This window comes from Carassius gibelio, chromosome A7 (genome assembly GCF_023724105.1).
Source record: "Carassius gibelio isolate Cgi1373 ecotype wild population from Czech Republic chromosome A7, carGib1.2-hapl.c, whole genome shotgun sequence".
Taxonomy (NCBI): Eukaryota; Metazoa; Chordata; class Actinopteri; order Cypriniformes; family Cyprinidae; genus Carassius; species Carassius gibelio.
Genome location: NC_068377.1, coordinates 12402189 through 12421514, shown reverse-complemented (window position 1 = coordinate 12421514; position 19326 = coordinate 12402189). Strand labels below are relative to the sequence as shown.

General features: G+C 40.2%; 1 protein-coding gene across 5 annotated transcripts in view; it reads left to right on the top strand.

The window, feature by feature from the left end:
• Positions 1-19326, top strand: part of LOC128017753 (transcription factor 12) — a 109809-nt gene that overhangs the window by 71987 nt on the left and 18496 nt on the right. For 4 of the 5 annotated variants that reach the window (XM_052603241.1, XM_052603240.1, XM_052603242.1 and 1 more), the window contains 4 exons: positions 87-139; positions 17349-17448; positions 18546-18685; positions 18780-18924. In XM_052603241.1, the coding sequence (XP_052459201.1) occupies positions 87-139; positions 17349-17448; positions 18546-18685; positions 18780-18924 (438 nt within the window). Of the gene's footprint in view, positions 1-86; positions 140-11953; positions 12167-17348; positions 17449-18545; positions 18686-18779; positions 18925-19326 lie in introns of those variants that run through there. The other variant, XM_052603244.1, reaches the window with a different exon arrangement.

Sequence of the window (19326 nt, the reverse complement as noted above, 5' to 3'; positions counted from 1 at the left end):
GTAATCAAAGAGACATCTGAGAGCCTCTGTTTATTCTTTTTTTTTTCCTCAAATGTCTCAAAGGTGTTTTTGTATGTTCTCCACAGATCCGCTGCAAACAAAGAAAGTGCGCAAGCCCCCTCCTGGCCTGCCTACATCTGTGAGTACAGCATCATTTCATCTTCCTGCCATCGCTTTGCTTTAAAAATAGATGCTAGCGCACAAACAGACATATTTAATGAAAGCCGTTGGTATGGCGGCACACACATTTTTGAATCCCATCTTAACAAAGTCATCCTCTGACACGGTGGCAACGTGTACCTGTGAGTATGTCAGGCGCATGTACGCAGGAGGACAAACCTGCCTCTCAAATCAGCTCTGTTGTGGTTGCGGATCCACCGTTTGGAGCACGACGGGCGTAGGTGCGAGGTAACGATAGTTGATTGATTTGTGAGGCTGCCCTGTCAGCGCTAGCCCCCCTCTTCTCCCCTTTCCCGCGGGAACAAGGGCTCAGGGACACGAGCTGTCATGCCACATCCCCGCCACAGCTCTTTTGATGTTTAATTAGTCATTATGTAGCCAGAACAGGAGGACAGACAGAGATTAATAACGTGGAATTGGGGGAAATTTCCATGGGCGATAATCCCAGTGGAGCACCAGACATTAGGATTCGGAGGAAGTGTGGAGCTCAGCTTGACTCCGCCTGTGACCCCTGTTCGCCCAGCTCCCTCCCAACCATTCTGTATGCATAAATTTAGTCATTGTGGGAAACCGGAGGGCAGATAGTGAAAGACTCCGTTTTGATTCATCCCCAAACCGTGACTTTAAAACAGTGACTTTTGCACAGAGATGCCCCTCATGTTAATACAGTAGTATTCAGATTCCTCCTGCAGAACAAATCGAGGTCTTTGAAGGCGTGTGGCAGCAGGATTAGTCTTCCTGAGCTCTCAATAATCACACGGCATGCAGGCGAGAAATCAGACTCTTCCACGATACATGAATACGTTGCATAACGCACCTTTGTCTTTAAATTTGTGTTTGAATCGTAGCTTGTCTGGAGTGACTCTAGTGATACGGGACTCGGGGGAAATGTGAGTGAGTGAGATGCCTTTTGCTACTAATGCCAGAGGAAAAAACAAGGGAAGACAGAAAAAGACAGAGAGGTGGGGTTGTAAGGGGGTTGAGGAGAGATTGGTGGCCTCGTGGGGTACATCTCTTTGTTGTGTAAATGGACATAGGGCTTTTATTTGTCACTACTTAACACATGGCCGCAGGTGCACTTGCGTGACTCATAACTCAAAGCAGCTCAATTCAGCGCAGGGTAGAGCAGGGACGGTGCACGCGGGAATATAAAACTCTGCTCTTGTAAGAAAAGCTGGATTCTCATCAAGTCCAGCTCACAACAGATTAGGGTGTGTTTGTATCGAAGTTTCGAAAATCTGCAAAAAAAAAAAATCAAAAGAATAAAAGCTTTTGCATTCCATGTGTTCAAGAGCACGAAATTGTCACTTGTTGGGAAATTTACCTCAAAATAGAAATTTAAATTGTAGCTACTGAGGAAACTGCTAGGGCTGTTTAATTAACAGGACAGTTCAACAAACAATAAAAATGAAAAGTCATAATTTACTTATTCTTGTGTTCTTCTAATTCCATATGCCCTTCTTTCTTTTTTGGGCCACAAAAGGACAATTAAAAAAAAAATGTCCTCCTCCTGCACAAAAGTATCACAGAATGGTCCCATGTGACGTGTTGTATATTCCAAGTGTCTTGGGTCTTTACGATAGGATGTGGTGAAAAACTTACAGGAAGTTAATGTATTATTTCATGAAAATCCTGATCTGTGCTGTTCATTACTAGTGGTCTACCGATATATCGCCAATGCCGATATTTGGCATTTTTCAAATATCTGCATAGGCAGATACGTTTTTTTTTTTTTTTTACATTTTTATACATTTATTTATAAAATGTTCCCTTTGCAAAACCGATATGGTGTACCACAGCAGCACAAATGCGATGCACGAGCACCTCAGAGGAAAACATCCTGGCGCTCTCCAGTGTTACGGTTTAACTTGTTACCATGTGATCTGGTGACCAACTTCCTGGTTCAGGTCTCTGCTGCAGATGTGATGGAACGACCACAGCAGATTCGGCGATTCTAAAAGTTAATTTTAAATAAAAAAAAAAAACAATTTAATTTAAAAAAATTATAAATAAATACATTTTTTTAATTTTAATTTACATTTAATTTAATTTAAAAGTACAAACTGATGTGATATTATTAAGTGTCTAATAAACGCAGACTTGCTCATTGCATGATTCTGATATTCTTGTGAAGATTACAAGTTATTGGTTTGATCACCCGTAGCGGCTGAAGTAAGGATAAAACAAAAAATAAAGTCAGTCTGTGTTCGAAACCCGTGTTAGGGGCCGTTCACATCGCGCCTAAAAACGCTTGGAAAACGCTAAATGCGCCGCTTTCTCCTTCTTTTCAAAGCGCTCGGGCAGTTTCGCCCCTGGGATGTCTGCCGTTGCTAAGCAACCATGACGTGCTCTCTCCATGAAGACGCGGAAAAGGATAAATGGATTTGCAGCTCTAAAAATCGCTTGCAGTAGCTCTGCTACTTAATTTATTTCAAAATGCCAATCCATATACAGCTATGATCAGCAGTTCCTTCATCTTAGCTGAACTTTCAACGTTGTTACGGGAAAGGATGAAGCTGATTGGTTAGTTCTTGTCACATGACCTGCGGTGCGCTTGCGGCATTCTGAAAAGTTGAGATGTTTTTAACTCGATGCAGTGCGGATGCGCCTGTTTTCGCATGTGGTCGCTTCCATTATGTGCGTGCATACCGCGCGCCTACATTGTAAATAACAAACTTGAGCGTGCAAAAGACGCGAATTGTGAATGGCCCCTTAAAAGACAGCGTGCTGCGAGACAACAAACCCTGACTACATTTTATGGTTTGTGATGCTAAAGAACATTTCATGATGTTTCAGACAACTGTAAATTTGTGGCTGCTGTGGTTTAATTATAAGTGCTATCGTAAACTCATATTTACCATAGTAAAATAATTTTCTTTGCCTCTTTATTTTTGTATACTGTAAAAACTTCAACCACATAGGTTGAAAATGAATAAAGGTTGAAATATTATATTAGAAGTTGTACTTATATATTTTTAAAGTTATCCAAAGGATCCATTAGCTAATCAAAAAAAGAACATTAGATTATTTATTGTAATAAAAATAATCGTTACATTAGTCGACAGAAAAAAATAATCGTTAGATTAGTCGACAGAAAAAAATTATCGTTAGTTGCATCTTTAATCTCGTGTGACTTTAGGTCCGCGCAAATTGAATGCTTTAAACATAAAATGTTTGATTTCAATTATTCTGTGATTTATGCATTTGCCCACTGTCATATTCATGTGATTTTCACTGTGTGCTGTATATAAAATGAGTGTTACCTTGGCTTTAATTGAAAAATATGATTCCTAATGCACACAATCTTCTCAGAACATGGAGTATTCTGTTGGTTATTTCCTTTTTAATTATATATTTTTGGTCTTCATTGGTCACCTTGCTTTCCTAGATATCGGCATTATCAGTCAACCACTATTCATTACTGTTCATAACTGCATGTTCATGATACTCTATTAATAACAGCAGTTCACTCCCAAAAACTTGACACAAAATACAATCCATGTTTTCTCTTCTCATTACCAACATTCATGTCTGTCAACTGTCATTCTGACTGTCATGACAACTGGACTTCCAGTCCGGAGATATTTAACTCATTGAAGAAGGTACATAGATAACTTTTTTGGGGAGATTTATAGGAGTTGTATTTTATGTTGTGTTTTTATTCATCTTGATTTCTCACAACTTGGTTGCTTTTCCTGGTTGAATCTGAGTGAACTGCTGTTCTAATTGTTACAGCCGGCTCAACAATTGAATAAGAGCCAACACAAACCAGCAAGTAGAGAAGGCAATAGTTTAATCAATGAAACATAATTAACAAATGCATACAAACAATCAGTGAACAAAAATCAACATTAACGCAAATCAGTAACGAAAGCATGCATGGCAAAGAACTATAAACTCAAAAGTCTCAACTGAATATGAACAAAATAAACATAAACAAAACAGCAACCCGTTGCTATACAATAGCTAGTTGCTATTTACTGCCATTATATGGACAAGCATCAGACTCTGTTTACATATCCGCTTTTGTGGTCTGAAAAGCATTAGAATAACACCAGGGTGAGTAAATGATGACTTTATTTTTATTTTTGTGTGAACTGTCCATCTAAACGTAATAAATGCATTGTGAATTACATTAAAAAAAAATTCCTTTTGTCAAGAATTTTGTAAAATAAATACATTATTTGTTAGCAATCACTGACAGATGCCTTATGTCTGAAGTCCGAAGTATCCTTCAATTCTGACGCAAACGCTTAGCATAAGCATACAGCTAAACATGTTGCCTTTCGATAATTGCAGAAAAATTCAAGGCATCTTGTCCAAGTTGAGTGTGCACAGTACACATGGTTAGAAAATTTGCTAACACTTTAAGGACCAATTCTCACAAATAAACTAGTTGTTCATTAGCATTCAAATTACTGGCATATTGACTGTTTACTACTACTTATAAAGCACATGTTAATGCCTTTTTCCGCATGGTCATATTCTACATCCCTTAACCCTACTTAACAACTACCTTACTATTAATAAGCAACAAATTAGGATTTTATTAAGGCAAAACTTAAATATAGTTAATAGCTAAAGTGTAACCTGCACATGTAGAGTATTTTAACACTATTCTTAAGATTAACTTTTACATCACATGACAATTTGTGAATTTGTGTCTTTGCTCATGGTGGTGTTGCCATCAGGCATTTTCATGGAATATTCTGCAATACCCCAAACTTTGCATAAAATTATGCATGGTTGGAAACATGGTTTGTGTAGACTGGCATTTGGTGACAGCCATCAGTTGCCATCATTGTACAAGAGGTGTCGAAGCGTTACACGCGAGAATAAAGCCACGGTGGCACAGGTGCACCTGCAGAGCAATGTAAGGTTGCTGGGGCATCTGTGTGTGTGTGTGTGTGCGCTCATGCAGTCTGCAGGGTACCTGTACATTGGGCTCGCAGCTGCAGATGCCGCTGAAAGCTTTTGCTTGTGTAAGCAGACGAGCCCCACTAGAGGCTCGTAGAGCTGCTTGATAAACAAAATGAACACAATGCTTCCCATCATCAGGCCCTCCGCAGGGAATACAACCCCCCAACCTAAAAATACTTTAACTATTTACCTCTTCCCAGCTCATCACTTTTTTAAAAACAGCGCTGCTGATGGATCGGCGTAGTTTACATATAGATGTAAATATTTATGGAATAACATCCGCTCCTTTTTTGGAGCAGCGAGGGCATACTTTATGACACAAAGCCCTAAATAAGACATGGCAGCAGACTAGGGACGTACAAATATTTATAACCGTGTTTGATTTGTGTACTTGCTGTTTTGAGAAGATGAGGGAAGGAACCATGTTAACCCTTGAACTGCAGGCATAGGTTTAGAGAAAGATAGCGGATGTTTGTTATTCACTCACTGAACACTTTCCAACTAATTTTAGTATTTATTTATTTTAGCATTTACTGCCGAGCCTCTCTGAGAAACCGCAAAACACTGTCATGATGCCTGGCTAACTAGTTGTTTTATTGGCTACTAGTGTTTTTAGGAATGTCTGAAGGTAGGGTGCTTTGCTTGCTGCTATGAGTGTGGCATAAGCGTGTTCTGCAGTAAGCATGTACGTCTGGTGCTGCAGGCACAATGCTGTCAGGCAGGTGTGTGGGCACCTGTGCTGAAAGACCCAGGCCCTCTTGACAGCCACAGAGGGTAAAAAAAGAGTCAGAGGCGGATGGGTGGCCCATGACTTTGGGCAAGTAACTGCATCTTGTATGAGAATTATACTTGGCGGAGAGCCTGGAGCTGCAGCCTATGTGTGTAAATAGCCAGGCTTTTTTTAAACCCCCTTGTCACAGGCACGACTGTTTGATGTGATACTGCCTGTGCTGGGGCGGCGATGTTCAGCCCAGAAGAGATGATCGGAGGAGAGAGAGAGAGGAAGGAAAAGAGGCAAGGAGAGAAAGCAGCAGGGAATGCTCGCCTTCCTTCGGGGCATTTTGCGTGTGAGAACACTGGCTGTGAATGACAAAAAAGATTGTCATTTGCTCTTGACAGATCGCTCAGGCACCCTCGCAAGGGCAGAAGTTACACTTAGTGAGGAAACGAGCACTAGGAGAGAAGTGAGAAGAAGGTTATGATCCACTCTGGCGACAAGGACATGAGACTAGCGCCCTAAGCTCGGAGATGTCAGCTTGACTGGAGCCTCCACCATTCAGAAGACACATACTGCATTTTTGACTAGACAGCCATCTACAGGCCATGCAAACTGATGCAGGTCACCAATGCCACATTGGGCTTTTTTGTTTGCATTTGTTCAGGGTTGTTTCCCCCTTCTTTTTTGCCTACTCTCTTTGAACCCCTGTCTCTAATGCAAGGTCACAACCTTGCGGTGAAGATCCTGTGTAGTTGGACATGCCTTGGGATAAAAGGCCCCAGTAAAGCCCTGTGAAGAATAACAGTACAGTTTGATGTAGGTCTTTCATGTGGCCACTGCTCTTTGTTCCAGAGAAAATCTCTGTTCTCTTATTTATTTCCACAGCACTGAGTTTTTGCGGCCTCACATCTCTGTTTTAAAAAGCATTTTCTGAAGCTAGTGGTATAAAATAAAAGGCACATTGGGTTTGATATCTCTAGAGCTTACGGTCATGTGCTCTCCTTTTCTCAGGTTGTTCTCTATCCTCCCATGACTCATGTGTTCAGACGGTAACCTGTAGCTTTTAATAGCTCTCTTGATCTTCAGACATCCCACTTCCTCCCAAACTTATCTGATATTTAGGCTTATGTCTCACTTGTAACCCATGTGTCTGTCTAGGGTTTTTCCTCCAGGCCATCAGGTCATAATCCACCCACCAGAGGGCAGTGCACTGGGTCAGGGTGTGTGTGTGTGTGTGTGTGTGTGTTGGAGGGGGCTGTCAGTGTTCAGTTAGCTATACTATACAAAATTGACAGGAAGAAATTAAGTGTGTGTTACATTAATACCTCACAAATACACGTCCTTTGATATTTTTGCAATCGTAACCTTTAGTCATTTTAATATCAACTTTTGACAAAACTAGTTTGTTGTCATTTTAATTAGCTTCATGTAAAAGCAGTAGTAATCAGTAGCATGTCCTCATTTAAATAGGTAGGTTTGTGTGTGTATCTGTGTGTGTGTGTGTGTGTGTGTGTGTGTGTGTGTCTGAAAGGATATGAGCTCATCAGATAAGTGATTCAATAGATGTTCCTGGTTTGAGTCTGATGCTGAACAGAGACAGAGAATGAGTCTCTTTATCTGTTTAGGCTGCTGAAATTTACCTCAGACTTCAGAGCCCTAAATCATGAAGGAGACGTGCGCCTTTCATCTGCAGCTAGGGTACAAGAAAACCACATAGGAATCTGTGCTAATTTAGACCCACATTCAGATTTCAGGTTTACATACATAAGTGTTATTTGTATTTTGCGTGAAAGTACATCCTCACGGCTGTGGCCACTTTAAGAGCATGTTCTGTCAACAGTCAGAGCTGATTAACTTAAGATGTGATGTGTGTAAAGTAGAGCTAATCTAAGCCACACTGGCATGATTTACCTGGCTGGAGCACGGCCTGCACGTGAGCCCCAGAAGTGCCGCTTGTAGGTCAGCAGACAGCAGATGTCACATGTAGAGACGGTGTCACTGTGGGCTGTGGGCGTACTGTAGGTGCAAGTCAGGTAAGTGGGTGAAGCTGCTTTTGTTTTGCTTGATGTCAGGTACGTCGTAATTGGATGAAGGCCTCTTGCTCGACTCGTGCATTGGCCCAGACATGTAAAAAGGCTTCAAAACCTGAAGCTCTCTCCTGGACCTTGATGAAAGGGTCCCAGTGGGTTTATCATGTCTGGAGAAGATGCTTGTTAAATACCGGTGTTATTCTAATATAATGTTCATGTCGTCTTTTTTGTGTGTTTTGTCTAGGCTCTGTCCTCAGACAGGGAAACATTAATCATAACAAGCACATAACAGAATGCTCATAAGCCCACGAGACTCGTGGAGAGAGATTTTCCTCCTAATGTGTTGTGATGAATGGCCTTATAGAAACACAGAGATGTTAAATTAGCTTGTATGGGTTGAGATGAGCGTTCTGCATGTTTCTAATCTGCAGCCGTGGGATGTGTGTGGGGATGTTGATGTAGAAGTGTCTAGTTTTCAGATTGATTAGTGGGACAGACTGTCTGCAGCACCTATTACATTTAAACTCCATAATCCACACAATCAGCACAGGTGAATCCCAGACCTCCTGCCAGAACTGGGTTGGCTTAACACCATCTTAACCAGGTGCGTCTCAACTGTGCAGTTCAGCTTTAAGTTTGGTGCCTTCACCAAAAACAAAATATAGCACAAAGTATGCTATTTTCATCATGTTACTGTATAGTTTAAGAAATATACATTTCTTATATATATCTATATGTATATGTATATGTATATGTATATGTATATGTATGTATTAGAATGATTTCTGAAGAATCATTTGGCAGTGAATGGCTGCTGAAATTTAAAACATTAAATTAAAATAGTAAATTTGTAATTGTTTTAAAGTTCTTGTTTAATACAAGAAAGAATAAAATGTAATATTTTTTTTGAATATCTAGTTTTTTTTTATTATATTCGGAAAAACAATAAAAAAATTATTGATCAAATGTCACTGTGGGCAGAGCTATCCAGAAGTGCGCATTGTTGTGCTTTTAGCTGTTTTTTTTTTTATTTGCTTTATCATGTTAAATCTACATAGTAACTAAATGTAACCATTGGTGTCTGGTCTAAAGTTTATGTCCACTGAACCTCACCAGTGATTGGTTGTTTTCACAGTGGTAATCAAAAAGAAGTTATCTGTGGCAGCTGTGTGGAAGTCTCGCAAGACCAAACCAAACATGCGTCGTGAACTCTCCGGACATGTGTCCCTAATTTGTCATTTCAGTTCTGTCCCTTTTCATTTGTCTCTTTCATTCTTTTTTTCTGTGTTCTCTTCCTCCCAGCAGTTCATTCTTTATCTGGATTTGTTTTATGGAGCATTCAAGCATTCCTCCATCACGGCCGTCTCTCTCCTAAAGAATCGACTTGAAACGGCTCCAGGTTTAAAGTGGTACCAGCCTGTCGATCTCAACCACCTTGGACACATTTGAAAGAGTCTCACTCAGAGAAGAAAAGAGAAGAGATAATAATAGAATTAGAGGGGCAAGCATAATAAAGTCTCGTTTTCTGGGAAGGCTTTCATCTTTCCATAACAATAATGTTGTGAATGGGACGGTGTTTGGACTGGGAAGCCTGCAGTGACAGACATGAAAGGGGCCGAAGTGGAGCGGGCCGGAGTGGGCTTTAAAGAGACCGATGGTGCTTCAGATCAGCTTGTTCACAGCACGTGAAACACCTCGGCCTCCCCGTCTATTTTTGCACCCATGTCCATTCATTTTCAATGACTGTGTCCAGCCTTTTTCTTTTGCCTCTCTTCCACTTCCACCCTCCTATTTCCCTTCATTTTCCCTTCTTTCCCCTCATTCTCTTCTCCCACCCCCAGTGCGCCTGTTATTTGGGTTGTGTTCCCTACCGCCCCTTTGGTCTGTGGGCAAGAGGCCCTGGAAGGGGAGCAGTGGGTACAATGAGAGTGTGAGGAAGTGGAGCGTCATTGCTCTCGGTGCTTGACGTCAGCCTCGGCCCCTCTGCAGCTGTTGGATGTGTTCAACAGCTCTCTGTGTTTGCTGTCACGCCACTGTGGAGGACTGTTAAAACAACAGCCACAGGTCGCGACATTGGCAGCAAGACTTGGTTAAGGGCAAACAAGTGCATGGCATGAGAAATGCATAGTCTGATCATATATTCTCAGCATTAAGAATTGTTCTTATTGTGTATCACCATATTTTCATATAATTAAAAGCATACATTTTTTACTAAGGGTGGGCATGATATGACAAATATAATATCACATTTCACAATTCATGATTTTATAATGTTGGTTGTACTATTTTTCAAGTTGTCTGAGTAGTACAGCCAAACTAACTTCCCTATTTTAAAAACAAACCATTACAAGATAAAAACATTTAGGCCAAAGTGGACGAAGAAAAAAAAAATTTCTTTGTCATTATTTTACATTTTTTATAAAAAATAAGAACAAAGATACACTTTAAAAATACACATAATATACAAATAAAATAAACAGTGCTTCACTTTTCAAGTACAGTAGCATTCAAGAAATTGAATGAACAAATATAAAAATAAAACATTACATACAGTACAATGCATTTATTCTTATTAAAGCCTTCCTGTTAAAGATTTTTCTCTGTGCGTTTTGTTTTATTAACATTAAAGCCATAGTTTAACCAAAAATGAAAATTTTGCCATCATTTACACACTCTCAAGTTGTTTTACACGCGAATGAGTTTATTTCTTCTGTTGAACATAAAAGTTATTTTGAAGAATGTGGGTAACCAAAGAGTTGCTGGTCTTCAGTGAGTTCTGTAATATTCAGTTTTTCCTACTATCAAGGTCAATGGGGACCAGCAACTGTTTGGTTCCCCAATTTCTTCAATCTTCTTTTGTGTTTAGCACAAAAAAGAAATGAATACAGGTTTGGGACCACATGAGAGTGAGTAAATAATGACAGAATGTTAATTTATGGCTGAACTATCTCTTTAATGGCAAGTGGCAGCATTTTTTGTACTGTAACACACATCTAATATACAAGCATGCATCTGTTTTTCTTTCAACTATTTACTTTAATTTTAGACTGTATTTACATTTAAACCTTGTGTGTTTTTGACAGTATTAGTGCAATCAGATTGAAACGATAACTTAGTCCAGAAATCAGGCACTGTTTGACAGGTCACTCAGATCAGTACAGTATGCGAATGAAATTGCAAGGCTTTAAAGCACATGCAAATAAACGACTTTTGTGATTGCGAATCAGTGCAGTGCAGTACGAGTTAACATTTGATGTGAATGAATGTGGCGTTGTACAATAGCCTATATTGAAACGAAGACGCCAGAACAGCAACAGATAGAATTTGCTCTGTTGTGCAATACTATGATGTTTCTTTAAAAGCAGATTGTGAAGACATTTTAATCATCCACGATCAAAAATTGGCATTATAGCACACCCCTAATTTTGATGAATAGAAATTGAAAAAGGAATAACATTTGGCTTTACCAGCTCTTTAATTAAATTATTTTATTATGTAGTATATATATATCATAAAATCTAATAAAATCATTATTTGTAGTAAGAAAAGATATTACTATTACATATATTTAATATATCACTGTATTGTGGTTATAGAGTTATCACTTACTTTTTTTTTTCATTTACAAGATTATTGATTTTGTGAGGAAATCCTCTCCGTACCCTCAATCCAACCCCTCAAAAAAGAAAAACAATAATCACTAAAAAGATTAATCAGCTCAGCATTTATACCAGTGTGTTTTTGTGTTTGCATGGCCCTTTCTAAACTAGTTTATGTTTCATTTAATTTTTGTTTGCTTGTGAAAGAACAGACAAAAATCAACAGGCGAATGAACATTGTGTTACATCTGAAATCCACCATTCTTATTTCCTTTCTGTTTTAATTTTTTTTTAAAGTACAAGTCAATCCACCTACTCATTTGTTTTCCGCTCCTCCCTCACTCTTTATCCTCCATCTCCCCCCTCCTTTCTTTGCCTCAGCACTTTGTGAAGCTTTAGGGGAGCCTATCTCTGGGTATTGGCCCGTCCTTCTCCTCCTCCTCCTCCCAAAAGCCAACTCCCCCCCCTTGCTTTCGGCTGAGTTGGTACGGTCCTGCTTTGCATAAGTTGTCTGTGAGTAGATCCATGTGTAAGGGGCCAGCACTGAAGGAATTAGTCCCTTGTGCAGCGGGTGGATGTATGTGTAGGGAGCGGGTTTTTGAAAAGAGATCCTCTGTCTCAGGCTCCACGTCTTTCCCAGTATCACTGAGGCTTTTATCATGTATTGCGCCTACCCCGTGCCTGGAATGGGCAGCATGTATTACTACAACGGAAAATCGGTGAGTGCCTTCTCTCCCTAGAGGAAATGTGTATAAGGAAACATGTTTTTCATGCGCGCGGTGAGCTGTCGGGTTTAATGGAGTGGTGAGCCGTGTCTGTTCTGCGTGTAGAAAGTGAGTTGAGGGTCTTGTTGCTCTCAGCTTTGCTTGTGTGTGTGTGTGTGTGTGTGTGACTGCTGACTGTGTTTCCATTACCTCAGTCTGAGCTGGGTCAACATTTACTTTTATTTACAGTTTACAAAGTGTGAGTTCTCACCAGTTTTCAGCTGCTGTAAAGAACCTTTTTAAGTCACAAAAAAAATGTGAATACTGACTATCTGAAATATTAATGTATTTTAGAGAGAAAATGACACTTCTGCAGGTCTGCCGCTGTTTTCCTGATAAAAGCACACTTGTTTGGCATAAATGATGAGTTTTCTGTGTGTTGGTAGTTGTGTGTGTCTGATGCTGTTGTGCTTGTGGCTCACCGTGAGCTCGGAGCGGCTGCTTTGCTGAGACGGGTTCACAGTAATAACAAGTGGGAGTCTGGCAATGATTAAGGAAGAGAGTCTGTCTGTTGAGGTTTGACTTTCCTGTTTGCAGATTGAGCTCAGAGCTGCAGCATCGCTGTTTCTCCATCTGTTTTTAATCAGCCAGGCATTCTTCTCCCTACAAGAATCCTGATGGGACTCCTAAACCTCTCCACCACAGGCCCTTTGATTTCTGTGTGCCTCTCACGATGTCTGTGTGTGGCTGTCCTTGTGAACGCTTGTGTGCATGTGTGCTGAGCGTTTGTCAGGTGCTTGAGGACGGGATTGGTGGTATGGGCTCCTGAGAAAGAAGTGGCGACTCAAACCTGCACTTGTGCCTCATGAGAGGCTGTTTGGGTTGACATGGCTTTACTTAAAGCGTTTCCAAAAAGATAGCAAAGTCCAATTAAACTTCCCTTTGAGAATGATCTCAAAGGTAAAAAAAAAAAAAATTCATACAATTTGAAAAAAGAATGATTAACTATGAATATTAATTATAGAAATATTTATTAAATAAATAACATTGTTTACTAGTTTGGGTGGGTTTAGTTGGCTATATATTGGGAACAAATTTATCCCGGATAAACTAGATAAGTATTATTAAAAGTTCAGTTTTGGGATGTAATTATTATTATTATTAATCTGATTTGGGTGTGTATTTAGCTATATAAAAATATGGTGTGTCCTCAATTAGATGGCCAAGTAAACATGTCTGTTGGGTGGGGGGAGGGGGGCAGAATGTTCCACAGACTTCCTTAAAGTGAGTCTCTGCTCCCCAGACGATGCAAAGCACTGAACGCACAACTTCAGTAGAGAGGGAAAAGTTTCCAGTAGATTTCCCTGGTGTCTTCCTCTCCGTGTCTGCGTACGGCTCTGGAGATTTCTCCATCTGTTTGATGAATTGAAGAATGATCCGTTACCCGTTTAATAAAAGCTTGCTTATTAAATGTATGTTATTCACATTATTAGTGCTGCTTTTAACAAGGACTTCAGGAATCAGGTTTGATGTTTGATCGTTTCTGGGGACAAACGTGAGACCGCGGCTTCCCTTCTTTTGAGGTCATCTGACAGAGTCCAGCGTTAGTTTCCTCAAATGCCGTTATGACAGATCTCTTTGTTCCTGCACCACAAAGCTCACTTTGATCTTTTTATATTAAGTATTTCCAGCCTTGTAATGCAGGCTGGGAGGAAAGAGAAAATGAGGAGCATGTGGCTCGCTCGGGTCAGAGTTGAGCTTTATGATTCAAAGCAGCGGGTAAATGCCCAATAAACCCTTCCTTGTGTTGCTTTATTTATATCGTGGCACACAGATATTGTTTATTTATTAAATGTCAGATGCTGTGAGCATCAACAAAGATAAAAGTCCCATTGATTTGTTTGAATGTCAAGCTGGTACCAATAGTTTTATGGCCGGGCCCTGGAGGGCAAGCGGTCTCCCCGGCTTTGATTGGGTCAAGTTTATGATGTGTGAAGTGTTTTATTTCCTCTCTGCTGTTCTCACTTTAATTCACGTATTTGTAAGTCTTTGTATAAGGTTGGTCGCATTTCCTTTAAGATTTATAGGGCTAATGTAGTGCTTGATGCTCTTTTTTTCATTTCAGGTAAATACTGGGCCTTTTTGAAGGTTTTGTTCTGGTAGAAACTTTGCATAATGAGTCAGCGTTGCTCGTCTGTAGTTGTTCAAAGCAAACGTGTGTGTTGTTTTTCTGCTCTCGAAAGGCTTCCACCTGTATCTGTAAGGAACAAAATGCTTTTAACTTTCAAACTTTTCCCGTCTGCTCTTTGTAGACAGTCTTGGCTTTAAAAGTCAAAACGTGTCCCTTCAGGACAGAGCTGCTGTGTTCAATAGGGGCTCATTGTGCGCGAGTAGCGTGCCTTTTCGCCTTGATAAGTGTGTTAGATGGGAGTTGAAAAGGAAGGCCCTCGGGCCGCGATCCGACTCCAAACAAGTGACATGCAGAGGCAGGATATTTTCTTGTCACTCGCGGTCCCTCTGCTCTGAGCCCGTCCTTGTGGGTTTGTCTGTTGTTCAGCCTTTTTTTTCTCCCTCCATAATCATTGCTCTCTCTCTATTCCCTGCCTCTTTCACTGTTGTCATTGGGCTTATCCATATGTTGACAGTTTAGTGGGTTTTCCGTGTGTTGTTGTGATGGATGTGGTTTTCAGATCAAAGGAAGGTGTGACAGGCGAGGGGGAAAAAAAAGAGAAAAACTCATTTCACTCATCAGCGTGAGCCTCCATCTCCATTTACTCACACAGGAACTGAAAAAAATGCTATTTATATTGCTTTTTGCTGGTGACTACATTCTAATAACAGATTGAGTTGAACTTTGTGTTTTTGAAAACCATAAACAAGGGTTTCTGCAGTTAGGAAAATATCAAGGAAATTTCAAAATGTTGATTTCCAGGCCTGAAAAAAAAATAATTAAAGTCATGTACAAGATATATTAAAATATTTAAGTGGCTATAAATTACTCCTTGGGATTGCGGTCTATATAAAGGATTTAAAAAAATTCTTATCTTATTACAGAATTCTTAGAAATGTATTTGGGAATATAAAATATACATGAACTATGAACTAAATATGAACTAATTTCTTTCCACAGTTTAATATATATATATATATATATATATATATATATTTAAGGACAGTGAGGGAAGAAAAACTAACATTTTAAACGTGGGTGTTTCGATCAGAGGCTTGTGAATAACTGACAGCTTCCTAATTAAAGCCCTGGTCAAAGGAAGCGTTTCCTTTGCTCTTTCTCATGCGCTTTCTTTCATTCCCTATCCTGGTGGTGGAGCACAGCGCCGGTGTTTGGGAAGGTTTATTAACGGGTCGACTGGTTAGCTCGGGGTAAAGCAGACAATTAGCATTATCCGTTGCCATATGCTGCCCATTGAGCCATGAGGCGGAGACAAAGGCCCCTCTCCCATGCCGCCCTAACTTGAGATCAACAGGGGACTTCCAGCGCCGGGGTCACATGTGTGCGCCTGCACACCCACGGGAGCCCGCCACAGCTTCTGAACACACTCCCTGCCAATCACACGGGCACGTACTGCCGCCTCAGCAAGGTGCCCGGCCGGCCGCACACAGCTGGCTGAGCTGACTGAAAGCTTTAGATCATGATCGTAATGCAGAGTGTGTCATGACATGCTGCAGCCGTGTGTTTGTGTGTGTGATGAAGGGGATCTGCGTAGATCTGAAATATTAATGAGCAGGAGGATCTGACATTGGAAATTAGATGCAATTAATATTTGATTATAATTACTGCAGTAATTACCAATGCGTTGTATATTAATTTCTAATTCGTAATAAGGGGAATGTATTGTTGCAATTTTTTAATTAAATGTACATTTTATTGTACAGTTCTGTTGTTCTGCTCAGTATTTCACTATAGTGTGATTAACAATGATTAAAAATAAATAAAACAAATGTCACATTTTATTTGCGTGTTATGTAATTTAGTAAAGAATTTAGTTTGTCCTGGCACACCGATATTCTTTATTAACTAACAGATGCTGACCATTAAAAAAGATTAGTCACTGATCTGTCTGATTTGATTTGGTGTAAGTAATTGACTTGATAAATGAATGATAAAATAATTATTTATGATGATTTTATTTTATGATTTTATGTTGTATTGTGTAATTTCATAAAGAACTGACATACAGTTATTGTCAGGGCAGATATTTATATATTTGGTTCTAACTTTATATCCCCTTTTATACACTTGACTGTTTGCCTCATATCAAATATCTAGTGTTTGATTAACATTTGAATTAACATTATGTCATGTGGCTTGATTTTATTTAAAGAGTAACAGTTGCTATGATGTTGAGCAGAGGGAGAGGTCACTTAAAGTAACTTGAAACACATCGGGCTGCACATCTGCTCTTTGTTCCAGGGATTGGTTCTTACAGACACGACGGGGCAATCGGTGGGTGGAATTTAAACGGCAGGTGACACGGACACCTGAAAGTGAGGGCCCAAGTGAGTCTCTCGCTTAATGACCGATAATGAGCGAGACTCTCTTTTACATGTTTACCTAGCATTCTCTTTCGTGCCATACATGCTAGTGTTTTCTCTCTCACTCCGAGAGGTTTTGTCCCATCTGGAGCAGATGAACTGAGAGAGGCACATTACTGGGCTGTAGCCTCATGCCTTTGATCCTCCTCTACTGGAATGGGCACTTCTGCAGCTGTAACCACTGCTCCACTGGCCCGACCCGATCCAACCCCACAGCTCCTAAAATACACTTGCATAAACACAAACACACATGCATCCTAACGCTCTCGCCCTCACATATTAATCCATTTGTTTTGATGCTTTTGTTCGGTGGGCAGGAATGCATGTCGTGGTCATTATATTACAATTAACCGCTGAAGCGCACACTACGGCAGATAATCCTCTTTGTTTTTTTTTTTGTTTTAAATTAGCCATCTGTTACATCAAAGAATTTGTAAATTGGCCATATGCACTGCATTGCATTGTTTCTGTACGCAGGCAGGTTTCTTGGCATGTGTGAATTAGACCGAGGGTATGAGGATACACTTATAGACATGAGTCGGTTTGTACGATGGTCCCAAAAACAGCAGCCTACATTCCCTCACACCTGTCTGTAAGCAGTTGTTCTCAGTCATAATGTCTGATTTTCTTTTTCTTTTTGCAGGTGTATGCACCATCTCCCAGCTCAGATGACTTCAACAGAGACTCTCCATCCTACCCGTCCCCCAAACCCCCCAGCAGTATGTTTGGAAGCACTTTCTTCGGTCAGTCATGATCATTTTATGTAATTTCTTGTTATTTTACGGTTTACTTAGTTTTGATTTTCTAAAGGAAGTCTGGATGTACAACATCTGTCATGCTGGCTTTGTCATATTACCTAGAGTGTCACAACTCCTCTCCAGTGGCTTCATGGGATAATAAAGTGTCCAGATCAGAATTTTTGCACCTATTGTTGAATGCATGCTATGAATTCAGGCATGCTACTCTCATATACCGTTTTTCCGCTACCGTAGGGATGTGTTTATTCAGATGCAAAGACTAGATGATATGCACAATATAGCATTGCAGTGTGGTCAGAGTATCTATCCCAGACACTAAATTAACCCCAATAAAAAATCATATTATTAAACATTGAATATTTTCTAAAATGTAACCAAGATGCATCCTAGAAATTGTGGACTGCGTTAATGAACAGGTCTCAAAAGTATGTTTAATCATGCTAATTTCTTCTTTTTTTGGCAACACAATTGTCAAGTTGAATCTTCTTCCTGTCTACTTTAGTTATTTAAACAATTTTAAACCCTGAACATACGGTTCCTGGTATGTTTCTTCCCCTAGCTCACATTTGAACCTTTTTTTTACACAAAAACTTTTTCACTCATTGCACACTCATCATGTTACAGTCGTAGATAGTAAACCAGCCAGTGTATTCCAGCATTGCCAATCTGGACTGATACAAATGATATGGCCATTTCAAGCCGCCTGTTTCAGGCTGTGAGGAATTTTTCCTTTAGAAGTTGAGGCGGAAGCAAGTGAACTGCGGCTGGCTGAATGTTATCTCAGCTGCGCTTAGCATTTGGCTCTGACTCAAGTGTAAAAGCAGACTTAAAGAGAGGCCGGTCTATTTGACATCCTCTATCCTTTTCTAGAGTGTGGGGGTCAGGCTTTGACTCCCACATTAAATGGTGTTGTGTTTTTTTTTGTTTCTTTTAAGCATTATTGATCATATTAATGTCACTTCATTCACAATTTGAACCTTTCTCACCAACGTTTTTAAAGTAACTTACTCTAAAAGCTAGAAACAATGAAGATATTTGCCTTGTTTTTAATGTAAAAATTGACTTCCTTGTCACTTAATCAGACGGGACCCCCAATTCCTCTGACCTGTGGAACTCTTCCAGTGGGATCAGCCAGCCAGGCTATGGGGGAATGCTGGGAGGATCTTCATCTCACATGCCACAGTCTGGAAACTACAACAACTTGCACTCACACGACAGCCTGGTAAGAGACAGCGGGATCAGATCAAATACAACCCTTGTTTTATAACCATATATAAAACTAAAAAAAGTTCCTCTTCCACTTGTCTCTGTCACAGAACTACCCACCGCACTCGGTGTCGCCCACAGACATCAACGCCAGCCTGCCACCCATGTCCAGCTTCCACCGTGGCAGCACCAGCACCTCACCCTTTGTCACCGCATCTCACACCCCGCCAGTCAACACCGCAGAGGGAGTTATGGGTATGTTGTCCACATCATGTTTGTAGTGTTGTTCTTGATTTATTTGTAGGGCTGGGTATCCAGTTTGATACTTTTTAGGCACAGACGAATCGCCTCGATGCCATCAAGTATCGAAAGTTTTCTTGTCATTAGTTACCAAATTTCAATACCTAAGGGGTTAAACTCAACGTCAGTGAGCCAATAAGCGTGCAGCATGCTTGATTTGCCTAAATCAAGTGCTGGAGATTTTTCTGGTGAGGCATCCAGGAAAAACATTATTTTCACGCCAGTTCCACCTGGAGACGTGGCAAACCCCCATAAATGTAAGGCTACGTTAACACTAGTGCGTTTTCATCCATATCTAGTTACTAGCTATTGTCGTCCATACCGGTGTTTCCACTGCATTTCAGAAAAGACCTCCGT